The 13,433-nt window shown below is 49.4% G+C and overlaps 1 protein-coding gene across 1 annotated transcript in view; it reads left to right on the top strand.

The window, feature by feature from the left end:
- The window catches only part of rad17 (RAD17 checkpoint clamp loader component), a 155,434-nt gene extending 143,098 nt beyond the window's left edge, over window positions 1–12,336 (top strand). Inside the window, exons 22-24 of the mRNA XM_052068405.1 lie at window positions 3,376–3,426; window positions 9,128–9,184; window positions 9,260–12,336. Coding sequence (XP_051924365.1) covers window positions 3,376–3,426; window positions 9,128–9,184; window positions 9,260–9,361 — 210 coding nt within the window. The 3' untranslated portion in view covers window positions 9,362–12,336. The remainder of the gene's footprint in view (window positions 1–3,375; window positions 3,427–9,127; window positions 9,185–9,259) is intronic.
- The last annotated feature ends 1,097 nt before the right edge of the window (window positions 12,337–13,433 follow it).

The raw sequence follows: 13,433 nt of genomic DNA, 5'->3' as shown, positions 1-13,433 counted from the left end.
CTATTATATGACAACCGGCATGACGCTAGAAGTCAGACGGACACATTTTCTCTGATAATCAGTGTGTTTTCCGTATTGCCCAAACATATATTTTTATTCGAGCGAGGGTGGGGTCTAGCTTGTTTCGGCAATCGGCATCGTGTCGCCAGACGCACTTCCTTAGGATACACTGTGCGGGCTTTTGCTGCACTGAGTCGACTCCCCCTGGACTAAGTGCCGCAGCTTGGACTGTGCCTAGCAGCCGATGCAGTCTAAACTGCACCGGTGCAGTTCACGTGTCAATTAGCAGCCTGGACTGTGTCAACGCGGTATTTTAATGTTTATTTTTTTCTGTGTTGGGGGAAAAAAAATGTGTATTTTGGATTGTTTTGTTGGATGCATTCTTTGGTTTATGACAATGTTTGCCTGCGTGTCATACAGTTTTCTTGCTAGTTGCATGAAAACTGTCCCGTTGATCACTGATGTCTGGTAATTCTTGTGCATACTGAAGGATTTTTATTGTCATTTGCATTGCTTCTTTGCTGGATGGTGGCTTGTTTTTTTTTAAAGTTTTGTAAATTTGCGTCTTTCCGACTCCAAGTGTCTGCTGGATCTTTTTAACTTTGTGTCCAGCCTCGCTCAAACGGATGCATTTCACTCGCTCCGCTCCAGACGTTAACAGTTCTTCATGCGATGATCGACACGACGTAAGTGAAGTTAAAATGTTTCGCAATTACAGTAAAACTCACGCCAATAAAAAGTCGCTTACACGTCTTCGTTTCGAATCTGATGAATGAAAACGGCGAAGAGAACACGTTTCTTCGGTCATGTCGAGTGGGTGCTGCTTTTAAGCTAGTGCCGCGTTCTCCAGGACCTAAGTGAATAAAGTTAAAATCATTCACAATTACAGTAAAACGCACGGAAATAAAAACTCACTTACACATCGTCGTTTAGAATCTGATGATCGAAAACCGCGAAGTGAAAACTTGTTTCAGCTTCAGTCTGTTCCGTCGCATCGGGTGGGCGTTGCGTATTTAAGCTCCCGCGGCATTACACCTCCATCCGGGTTACGGGTAGTGGAATTTCCACTTACGCAACTTCCGGTAACACGTAATATCGTAGTCAAAATGTAAATGTATAAATTTTTATTCCGGGCGAAGGATATTCCTTTCCATAGAATTCCGGGGATGGGAATATTTACTGTATTCATTTTTTTTTAACTGCATTTATGTGTGCTTTAGGTTATTACCTACTTCTGATACTGCTACAGTTTCTGCAACTACTTCTGTTTCATCTACTACTATGACTACTTCTGCTACAAAGTGTTCCAATAAATGTATCAAAAAAGTACAGAAAGAGTGATCCGACAATCCCTATTCAGAGGGCCGTGAAAAACGGAATTAACTGAACACTGGGGTTTGATTCCGGGATCCGATCGTGCACGTGCAAGCACACAGGCACGCACGCGGCCGCCCGACCATGCACATGCGCGCATATGCACGCAACCATGCGTGCCACGATGAGCAATAGCCGGAACGGCCCCAAACATGAACAAAACCGAAACACGCAGACACACTCTTACCAAACGCCTTGACCCATCATTTGTCACCCCAGGCAGTTGGCAATGAATCACTCAAATGTTCCTTATGTTTTCTACATAGTTTGAATAAAATGAGTTATTTTTAATATTTAATTACTTTCGACTGCCTCCCCCTCGGCACCCAGGTAAAATTGTCTCACGCATTAACTTTTGGGCAACAACATTAATAACTTTTTATTTTAATAACTAACTGAAATTTATTAGGTCATTGGTTGAATATTACATCATAGGCCTGGTAAACAAAAAACACTTTGCAAATGTAATAACCAGGCCGATAATGTCATAATATACTAATATCACAAATGCTAATTATTTTTTTATTTTTGGATATACTAAAACTGTTAAAAAGCAATATTCTTTCTGTCGGACTCTCCCTCTCCATGTTTGTTTGCTTTCACGACCTTGATAGTTTGCATGAGGTCGAGTCCTGTCTGCTGCTCCTTAGCCTTTCAGGGTATCACAAAATGAGGTGGAAGTACATCTAAAGGTCAAGTGTGCAGTAATTTTTGAAAATCCCAAAGAAAATATTTTTATATCAAGTTAATTAATTAAACAGAATACATTAAATAAACTATTACAAAAATAATTTATATTTCATAAATTTGACAAAGTAATAATTTTCCTGAAGTGAGATCCTGGCGAGCGTCAAACCCGGAGGTGTGACGTCACTTCAAGACAACAATAAGCGGGGCTCATAATGGAAAGTGTACAAAGCCAGTCAGAAATTGATTTGGAAAGCGACGTTTCAAACTTATCTGAGGCGATCCAAGTGTTTGAAGAGTTGGAGGAAGAGGAAGTTGTTGGCAAGATGTATTTTGGACCATCCATGTACGAGCCAGATGCAGGATGCAAAAATGTTGTGCCTGAATAGCTGGACATGGACTGGAAGATGAGACCCATCGTGACTGGAAGAACGGGAAGATGTATAGGCTGTTGTTATTAGCCTAGCGTTATTGTTTGTAATTCGATGCTGTGCCATGCAGTAAATTGCGCACGATGGGATTACCTACTTGGTCCATGTATTTCCGCGATCACTGAGAACACAAGTTGGTGTCCAACAATGTCATTGCTAAGATATCACCACATGGATGGGCTCAGGTACACTTCAGAAAACCAATGTCAGTAAATACACTGTGCTCCATCCGTAAGTGCGACTTAAAACTCTCCTCTGCCAAGCAAAAGCCATTTATAAACAACATTGAAAAATGACGCTGGCTTTTCAATGCCCTGGCCTAAATCATCTGAGATGGGCTGATGCAAACTGGAAAAGTGCTCTCGCAGGGTATTTTGATGCAAACGTAGCATGGCCATCTTATTCATCGAAGGGTTAGCTTTGAGCAAATGACCGAGCGGGCAGATTCAAAAGGGGACATATACCGGTTTCCACAGCAATGCCCTACGTAGGCCAGTATCATCCAATTAAAATTGCTCCTGAATAGGACATGAGCAGTGAAAAATTGATGGATGGATTAAACAAGCGAGAATATTTTGTTTTATCTGTGAGCCAGATGCAATCAAGAGCCACATCTGGCTCACGAGCCATAGGTTCCCGACCCCCCCTCATGCGACGCTGAAAGTGTGCATCATTTTATATGGTGCTCTTCTCCTGAGCCTCCTTGACGCATCGGGGGCGAGCGGTGTCGAGGTAGACACATCATCGATCGAGGGGGGCACGCGGCAATTGTGGGACAACCTCAACCGTATTTTTGAACTGAGGTTACATCAGACAGGGACTCGGATTGTTTTAGTGATGCTGATCCTGACTCTAATGAGGAATGTTTCCCCTTTTGGCTTAGCTCAGAGCAGCGGAGACTAATTTCCTGAGCCCCCACAAAAGGACAAAATGGGTAAGAGCAAACATGCTGTCACGTCGCGTGCTCGCCAGCAGGTGGCGGGTTTTTCCCTCCGCCTGTTCGGCACACCTGTCCGTAATTTCGGGCTGATCACCTGCCTTTATTAAGCGACTCCGGCAGTCATCTCACTGCCGGAGAATTCCTTACCGTGCCATTGCTCTCTATTCGCTAATCTCGTCGCTTGACAATTTCTCGCTGCCCTATTGCCTTACGGCCTCTACCTTCGCGTATTTCGTATTGTGACCAAATTGTTATCGTCGGTTCTCCTATCTCGGTAGTTCCTCGCCCTTTATCGTTTCGCGAGCGTTTTCGGTTGTCTTCCTTATTTTTCCTGGTCCTTATTTGACCAGCGTTTTCTGTTACCGTTTTCCCTGTTCGGGCTCCTTTTGTTCTTTATTAAAACCCTTTGTTTCTCACAAGATCTTTTCGTTGTCTGCTTTTCCGGGGATCCACCTCGTTTTTTTCTGTTGTGCACGAGGCGATTTCTCATCGCCTCGGGCTCAACGTGACAGAATTCTCCGGCCACCATGGATCCCGCCGACGTCGAGAAAATCTTGTCCGCTCTTGCTCGACAAGAGCAGCAAATGAGCCAGCACAGCCAAGCCCTTACGGAACTCCGCGGCGCGGTCTCCATGCTGGCTCACCGGTTCGATGATTTCGAACCTCGCTTAAAACGGGTGGAGGAACGAAGACACCCTTCCGGTCTTCGTCCTACCACTCCGGAGGCGCCCTCCTCGTACCCCACTATATCGAGGGAGCCCTCGCTTCCACATCCCCCTCGTTACCGGGGTGAGCACGGGCAGTGTGGACACTTTCTACACAATTGCTCGCTCATTTTTGACCAACAGCCGTCCGCCTACGCCACTGACGCCGCCAAGGTGGCTTATATCATGAGTCTCTTGATAGGTCCGGCGGCATCGTGGGCAATCGCGACCAGTGACGCTAAGCCGAATCTCCGCACCTCCTATCCTGATTTCGTGGCAGCCTTCCGTCGGGTGTTCCACCATCCCGTGCGGGGCAGAGAGGCGGAGGGGCGGCTGCTCGCCCTGCAGCAGGGAAGGCGTTCGGTCGCTGACTACTCCATCGAGTTCCGGATCCTGGCCGCGCAGAGCGGGTACGACGATCGGGCCCTGTGTGGACTGTTTCGCCGGGGTCTCAACACGCAACTCAAGGACGAGCTGGCTACTCGCGATCACAGCACCGACTTGGAGGAGCTGATCGACCTCTCCCTCCTGATGGACAATTGCCTGAGGGAACGGGGCCGGGAGCGAGGAGGTGATCGGTACCCGTCTCGACGTTTCCCGTACCGTGAGGAATATCGGGGGTACGGCGAGCACTCCCGGGGCCGGGAGACAGCAAGCGCGGAGGAGCCGATGCAGTTGGGCGGCAAGGACGGTGGTGCGGAGGAAGGAAGGCGCCGTCGCCGGGACCATGCTACAACTGACGGCGCACAACCACCCTCCCGCGCCACAACCAGCTATCCGGGATCGTCTTTCCACGCTCCTCCCGATTACTGTGAGTCACTACCTCGCGCGTCACCCTCCGAGTCTAGGCGAGTCGACAAGCGACCAGGACACCCCAATAGACTCGAGCTCGAGGCGGAGGTATTCGGCGGGTCCCGGTCAAGACGGGTTCGGGCCCTGGTAGATTCAGGAGCAGATGACTGTTTGATGGACACTAATCTCGCGTCCGAACTGGGGTGCTTCTTAGAGGAGTTGGTTGTTGCGAAGCGGGTGCGTGATCTGGATGGGCGTCTCCTGGCGGTGGTAACACATCGAACGGAGCCGCTAAAACTTTTGTTATCCGGTAATCATATTGAGCATCGCCGTTTTTATGTTATGCGGTCCCGGAACGCCCCGATCATCCTCGGATTACCCTGGCTGCAGACGCATAACCCGGTGATCTCATGGGCGCGCCCCGCTATCGATAGCTGGAGCGATTATTGCTACCAGCACTGCCTACAGTCAGCCGTCGGGAGGCACGAACGCGTTACGCCCCCCGAGGAGATCTGCCTTGACGGAGTGCCGGAGTGCTATCGGGATCTTAGGGAGGTTTTTAGCGAGGATCGCGCGCGCTCCTTGCCCCCACACCGCCCCTACGATTGCGCGATAGACCTGCAGGCGGGCGCCCCGTTGCCGACCTCGCGGCTGTATCAGGTATCCCGGCCCGAGCGTGAGGCGTTAACGGAATATATAAACAGCTCGCTCGCTGCAGGTCTCATCAGACCATCGCGCTCACCGTTAGGGGCGGGTTTTTTCTTCGTGGGGAAGAAGGATAAGTCTCTACGACCCTGCGTGGACTATCGGGGGTTGAACGAGATCACTATAAAGAACAAATACCCCTTACCCCTGATAGACTCCGCCTTCGCTCCACTGCAATCTGCCACGGTATTCTCCAAACTCGATTTACGAAGCGCTTACCATCTGGTCCGTATTCGTGAGGGGCACGAGTGGAAAACAGCATTTAAGACCCCCCTGGGCCATTTCGAATATCTAGTAATGCCTTTCGGTCTCACTAACGCACCTGCCGTCTTCCAGAACCTCATCAATGACGTGCTCCGGGACATGATTAACATTTTCTGTTTCGTTTATCTTGACGACATTTTAATTTTCTCTCGTTCACTGCATGAGCACCGGCAACATGTTCGGCTGGTGCTACAACGTTTGCTCGAGAACCGACTCTTCGTCAAGGCAGAAAAGTGTGAGTTCCATGTTCCCGTCATCTCCTTCCTGGGGTTCATTATAGAACAGGGCAAGCTACGGGCGGACCCCATTAAGACGCGTGCGGTCACTAACTGGCCGGTCCCGTCCAACCGCAAGGAACTGCAGCGTTTCTTGGGGTTCGCCAACTTCTATAGACGCTTTATCCGGGGTTACAGGCAGATGGCGCTTCCCCTAACCCGCCTTACCTCGGTCAAGATCCCTTTTAAGTGGGACCCTGCCGCGGATGCGGCGTTCGCTCATCTTAAGGCGGCGTTTACTAGTCCCCCGGTACTGCAACATCCTGACCCTGACCACCCTTTCGTCGTAGAGGTGGACGCCTCGGATTCAGGGGTGGGTGCGGTGCTGTCCCAACGCTCCCCAGTCGACCAGAAGCTGCACCCCTGCGCCTTCTTCTCCCGTCGACTCAGTGCCGCCGAGTCCAACTACGACGTGGGCAACCGGGAACTGTTGGCTGTGGTGACCGCCTTACAGGAGTGGCGGCACTGGCTCGAGAGGGCTAAGGAACCCTTTACTGTGTACACAGATCATAAGAACCTTGCATATCTCCGCTCCGCAAAGAGACTTAACGCCCGTCAGGCCCGGTGGGCCCTCTTCCTCACCAGGTTCGACTTCGTCCTCACCTACTCCCCCGGGTCTAAGAACACTAAGCCTGACGCCAATTCCCGGCTCCACGAACCTGCGGGGAGGGACCGTTCCCCGGAGACCATCCTCCCGACCCAGTGCATAGTGGGGGCCGTCCAGTGGGAGGTTGAGCAGCGGATCCAGTCCGCCCTGGTGGGGGTGCAGGTGCCAGCAGGGTGCCCAGCGGGGAGGCTGTTCGTGCCTCCTGCCCTTCGTTCGGAGGTCCTGCAGTGGGGACACGGATCCAAGGTGGCGTGTCATCCCGGGGTGAACCGGACTGTGCAGCTCGTCGCCCAGCGTTTCTGGTGGCCGGAGCTCCGCCGCGACGCAACGGAGTTCGTCAAGGCCTGCACCTCCTGCGCCTGCGGCAAGTCGTCACATCAACCTCCGGCGGGACTGCTCCAGCCGCTGCCCATTCCTCCTCGCCCGTGGTCTCACATCGCTGTGGACTTCGTCACGGGCCTACCGCCTTCCCGGGGCCGGACGGTCGTGCTCACGATCGTGGACCGCTTCTCCAAGGCCGCTCACTTTGTGCCCTTGTCCAGGTTGCCGTCGGCGCTGGAGACCGCCAACCTCCTCATCAGGCACGTCTTCCGTCTCCACGGCATTCTGGCGGACATCGTGTCGGATCGGGGTCCCCAGTTTGTGTCCCGCGTCTGGAAGCGGTTCTGCCGGTCCCTCGGAGCTACGGCCAGCCTGACCTCGGGATACCACCCCCAGTCCAATGGACAGGCTGAGCGCGCCAACCAGGATCTGGGGGCGGCCCTCCGCTGTGTTTGTCTCCACCGTCCGGCATCCTGGGCCGACCACTTGCCCTGGGTGGAATATGCCCACAACACTCTCGTCTCCTCCGCTACAGGCAGATCGCCGTTCATGACGGCCTACGGATACCAGCCACCGCTGTTCCCGTCCCAGGAGGGGCAGGTGGAGGTCCCTTCCGTGCAGCACCACCTTAAGCAGGCCCATCACGTGTGGAGGGAGGCCCGGGCTGTGTTGTCCCGCGCTGCGTCCCGGAACCGGCAGATCGCTGATCGTCGTCGGCGCCCGGCGCCCTCATATGTGGTGGGAGAGAAGGTGTGGCTGGCAACGAGGGATCTTCGCCTGGCCGGCTCGTCTGCCAAACTGGGGCCCCGATTCACTGGCCCGTTCGAGGTCGAGGCCGTCGTCAGCCCTGTCGCGGTCAGGCTCCGGCTGCCGGCCTCCATGAAGGTCCACCCCGTGTTCCACGTCTCCCTGCTCAAGCCTGTGTCTGCCAGCGCCTTAGCGCCCCCTCCCGCTCCGCCGCCGCCCCCGCGGGTGGTCGACGGGGACCCTGTGTACACGGTTCGTGCCATCCTGGACTCTCGGCGCAGGGGCAAGGGCTTCCAGTACCTGGTCGATTGGGAGGGCTACGGGCCGGAGGAGCGGCAATGGGTGCCTCGCTCCTGGATCCTTGACCCGTCCCTTCTGCGCGACTTCCACACTGCTCATCCGTCCAAACCGGGTAGTCCGCCGGGAGGCGTCCATTGAGGGGGGGGTACTGTCACGTCGCGTGCTCGCCAGCAGGTGGCGGGTTTTTCCCTCCGCCTGTTCGGCACACCTGTCCGTAATTTCGGGCTGATCACCTGCCTTTATTAAGCGACTCCGGCAGTCATCTCACTGCCGGAGAATTCCTTACCGTGCCATTGCTCTCTATTCGCTAATCTCGTCGCTTGACAATTTCTCGCTGCCCTATTGCCTTACGGCCTCTACCTTCGCGTATTTCGTATTGTGACCAAATTGTTATCGTCGGTTCTCCTATCTCGGTAGTTCCTCGCCCTTTATCGTTTCGCGAGCGTTTTCGGTTGTCTTCCTTATTTTTCCTGGTCCTTATTTGACCAGCGTTTTCTGTTACCGTTTTCCCTGTTCCGGCTCCTTTTGTTCTTTATTAAAACCCTTTGTTTCTCACAAGATCTTTTCGTTGTCTGCTTTTCCGGGGATCCACCTCGTTTTTTTCTGTTGTGCACGAGGCGATTTCTCATCGCCTCGGGCTCAACGTGACACATGCAACCTATGCAAAATTTTGTAACTCCTTTCACACTCCCATCAGCCCATGTCACATGCAGATGCTACACTGCATATGGCATCTATTGCCACTACTTGTGTGTACTGTACATATGAATTATGTACCGTAATGTGGAGTTATAGAAAGCAGTCCACACTAAAGCTGAATAAAAGAAATTATCAGTGATAGATCAGATGCAACATTGGATGGCGTGCAAAAGGAACGAATGGTCAGTGTAAACTTGTCTAAATGCAAGTGTGAAGTGCAGAAAATGTCCTGCAACAACAGAAAAGTATTTTTTGGTAATGTGCATATTTCCATTCATTAGGTTGTGGATCCAGCTGGAGGATCACTCCCATTACTCCTGTTGGCAGGGCAAGGAAAGGTGAAAGTATTTTTTTCTTTACTTCACTTTCAAAGAAGCAAATATATTTTTATGGCCATTTTTGCGTATGTATAGTGCAGGTCATGCAGGGAGCAGATGGCTGATTTTCGCTGGCATCGTGCTGACCGGGACAATCCTACATCTCAGTGGATGAACTCAAAACATTTTTGGAACTGACTTTTATCATTGGCTTTGTTCAAAAAAGAAATATCACCATGTCGCGGTGTGTTCTACAATATGGTGTGTGTGCATCCTGTCGTGTGCCCTTGAAAGCCCCTGGGGTGAAATTTCTCACATTCACACACGCATGCACATTCTCACATTTGAATACACACCACTGTATGCACACGATGCTCATCGATTTTTGGTAAATTTAAAAAATGTAAATTGGTACTCGAAAGAACATTTTTTCCGCAATCATTCAATGGCTTTTTCATTTGTTTTCTGAAAAATACTCATGTTTGAGTTGTCATAAAAGCGAAAAAAAATTATTTTGACAAAACAAATGTTTTGCCTATGTTCTACTGCAGATGACTAAAGAAATTTTTTGTGTGGTGAAAAAAAAGTCTTCTTGGCTTTGTTTTGGTAGGTTCCATGTTTATATAGCCATAGACAGGATTGAGACAATTACCTTTAAAATGTATGACTGTACTTTTGGATTAATCCAATTCCAAATATGCTAATGAAGACAACATCTAAATAAACAACAAACAAACATTCATTCATCCTTTCATTCATCTTCCGAGCCGCTTGATCCTCACTAGGGTCGCGGGGGGTGCTGGAGCCTATCCCAGCTGTCTTCGGGCAGTAGGCGGGGGACACCCTGAATTGGTTGCCAGCCAATCACAGGGCACACAAAGACGAACAACCATTCACACTCACACTCACACCTAGGGACAATTTAGAGTGTTCAATCAGCCTGCCACACATGTTTTTGGAATGTGGGAGGAAACCGGAGCACCTGGGGAAAACCCACGCAGGCCCGGGGAGAACATGCAAACTCCACACAGGGAGGCCGGAGCTGGAATCGAACCCGGTACCTCTGCACTGTGAAGCCCACGTGCTAACCACTGGACTACCGGGCCGCCCACTACAATATATATTTGCGTGCAGTGGACCCCACTATTTGCGGTATATAGAGACAGGGTCTGGCAAATAGATAGGTAGTCAATTGATCAGTGATTCTCAACCAGTGCTGAGGTATATTTAGTGTAAGAGCACTTGTGTGCCACAAGAAATTATCACATTTTACTTAATTGGCCCAAGAATGTTTTTTTTTTAATTAAATCATAAATCATATTTTTGTTCATCTATTTATCTCTATCAGTGTTTTATAGAGGCTGACAGAAAATGAAAAAATCTTTTGTATTAGATAGCAGAAAGTATATAATTGACTTTTTGTGACATTTTTGTTTGGTTGATTTTTTCCAGCCCCCGAACTTAAAATGTGTACCTTTACTCAATTAAGATGGGAAATCACTAAGATAGATGTAGAGTGTGCCAATCTACCTCCTGAGAGGTGCAGGGTTTGATTGCCTCAAAATGAATTTTTGTCGAGGCCTGTATTTTGGTTTTTTTAAATAATTTGGTTGAACCACAATTCATAAGTAGTGACTGTCATGGGTTAATGTTTGAAAACATGTATTTTTCTTTTTATTACTCATAGTAGTAGTAGCAGCAGCCACAACTCGAGAACAACCTCCCAGGAGTGTTGGGTGTGCCAGAAGGCTACGAACAGTTCTCAACTAACAACTTGGGTTTTTTAACTACCCGGGACGTTATGGCTCCAACATCCTGGGTGCCTACCAAAGCAGCCAATTTCCATTCGCTGCTCTATCTACCAAGCCTTCGCATCATTAGAGATGGAGACGTAGAATCCAAGCTGGGACCCGAGATACAATGTGCAGAATGCAAGATGGTGTCACAGAAAGGGGGATTGAAATGTTAAGCTTGCGAAAATGTGTACGAGCGTCAAGAGCGGAGATTGAGAGGATGAAGAAGGTGGATTTGAGTGTCACCTTTGCTACAACGCCGTGGTGAATGAACATTGTTACAAATGTGATGATATTATCCATATGACTCATGCAAAAACATTGTGCCAAGAATGTGGAAATGTCTGGCTAGTTCATGTGAGCTTTTTATTTTTTGCATGTTGTTGCCGCAGACACTCTCTTTCAAATACAAACATGTCTTGTACAAAGCATTCTCCGTCGCCTCTCCGTTCATAGTCAAGAGCGATAGGAACTTTTGCCTGCCAGTTCTCATCTCAGGCCGTGGTTAATACCCGAGGTAATCCATAGCAACTCTGGTTTATATGTGGGTCCCGCCATGTGCAAAGAGCCTCCTGGACTTCTTCATTGTCAGTTGATTGAATAGGGATTATTTCATCATTTGGGACCGGAATATTCCTCCATATGGGAACACAAAGCGATGTTTGTGGAGCAAGTGACGCAATAGATAGCACGTCAGACTGCAAAACAACAGGTGATGGATTCGACTCCTGGCTAGCTTGTGTGATTAAAAAATATATATTTTTTGCACGTAGTGTTGCGTCCATTGGCCGCAGCATAGCCTAGAGCAGTGTTTTTAAAACTTTTTTTGAGCCAAGGCACACTCCTTTCATTGAAAAAAAATCTCGCGGCACACCACTAGCTGAAAATGTGAAACCCACCCCCGCTTATTTTAACAATTAACGTGTTATATTGTTGCTATAACCGTTTTTAACATTGAAGAATGATTTTATAACGGCTTGAATTGGAATCAAATGAACACAAAGAAAACTATTTTTTCATCTTTCATATTTATTGTTATGCCGTCGTCCTGCATTCATGCGTCACAAATTTGCTTGTCTCTTGTCAAAACACAAGGCAATTGGCTAGCTGTTGCTACTCCCTAGCGGTATGGGAGGGTACTTCATGATTACTTTCTGGGCGAAAGACCGCACAGGCATACAAATTGGATATTTTCCCGCGGCCACCTGACAATTGGGCCGTTCACACGGCACACATTTGCTCCGGCGCTGCACCGATGTATTTTGTTGCGATATATTTTGCACCGCAGCAAATTGTGTGGAGCGTTCACACGTACAAAGCCGCTGAGCGTGATAGCACCGACACAGCGTCGGTGCAGCCCCACTTGCGTTCACACGGCAGTTTCTGCAGCGGAGCAAAACGATGGAAAACAAATGAGCTGTCGTGTTGGTTCTTTTTAAAACGTATACACAACTCAAGCGACTACTGGACAGGCACGTCCTTCTCCTTCTCGGTCTCCGTGCCTTCTGCTCAAGAGTAACCGCCCACGAAAACGTAAATCAAAGATGACTTCAATGACACTCAGAAAAGCAAACACTAATGCGCCAAACAGAAAATCAAGAGAGGAAATCACGAAATAAATTATATGGGGAGCGGGGGTTGTGAACACAAAACAAAGGAACAAACTACACAAACAACTCTGAGACAGCCCAGTCTCCTACAAAAGGAAAGATGTTACCAGCCAAGTCTTGTGTCGTTATTAAACAAACATATGACGGAAGTCCGACAGAGCACGAAAGCAACACATTCTCGCCATACGTACTCTTCACAAGCATTTGCTCTGGAGCAAATTTGACTCAGTTGCGTTCACACGTGCAAATTTACATCGGTGCTGCTTCGCAAATGAGCATTTGCTCCGGAGCAAATTTTTAAACCACCTCCCTGAGGTGGATCAAATTTGGTCCGGTGTAAGCCTTTTTCCGGGGCTACGCCGGAGCTAATTTGCACGTGTGAACGCTCTACTGGGGCAGCCCCGGCGCAGCACCGGACCAAATCTTGCCGTGTGAACAGCCCTAATGTCTCGCGGCACCAGTGTGCTATGGCACACGGGTTGAAAAACACTGGCCTCGAGAAATAGAAGCGTGCCTGCCATGTCTTACCTCAGGTCGTGGTAGCAAGGTGGTTAGTACTTGTATTAGTAGTTGTGACTCCAGCAACCCTGGTTCAAATCCTAGTCACGGCTACATGCAAAGAGCTTGCTTGACTTCTTCATTTGCACTTCACTGAATAAGGATTATAACTTTTTGGACTGGAATATTTCTCCACACGGGAGCAGAGAGATGTTGACTGAAATTCGTGGAACTGGTGGTGCAATGGCTAACGCACCTGACTACAGATCAGAAGACGCCAGGCTCAACTCCTGGCTAGCTCATTAATTTTTTAACTTTTTTTTATTTTGCACGCGGGGGTAAACCCATTGTGGCCGCAGCATAGCACAG

The sequence above is a fragment of the Hippocampus zosterae genome, chromosome 6 (assembly GCF_025434085.1).
Source record: "Hippocampus zosterae strain Florida chromosome 6, ASM2543408v3, whole genome shotgun sequence".
NCBI classification, from domain to species: domain Eukaryota; kingdom Metazoa; phylum Chordata; class Actinopteri; order Syngnathiformes; family Syngnathidae; genus Hippocampus; species Hippocampus zosterae.
Note: the sequence above shows the minus strand (reverse complement) of the source record. Positions and strands in the feature narration are given on the sequence as shown.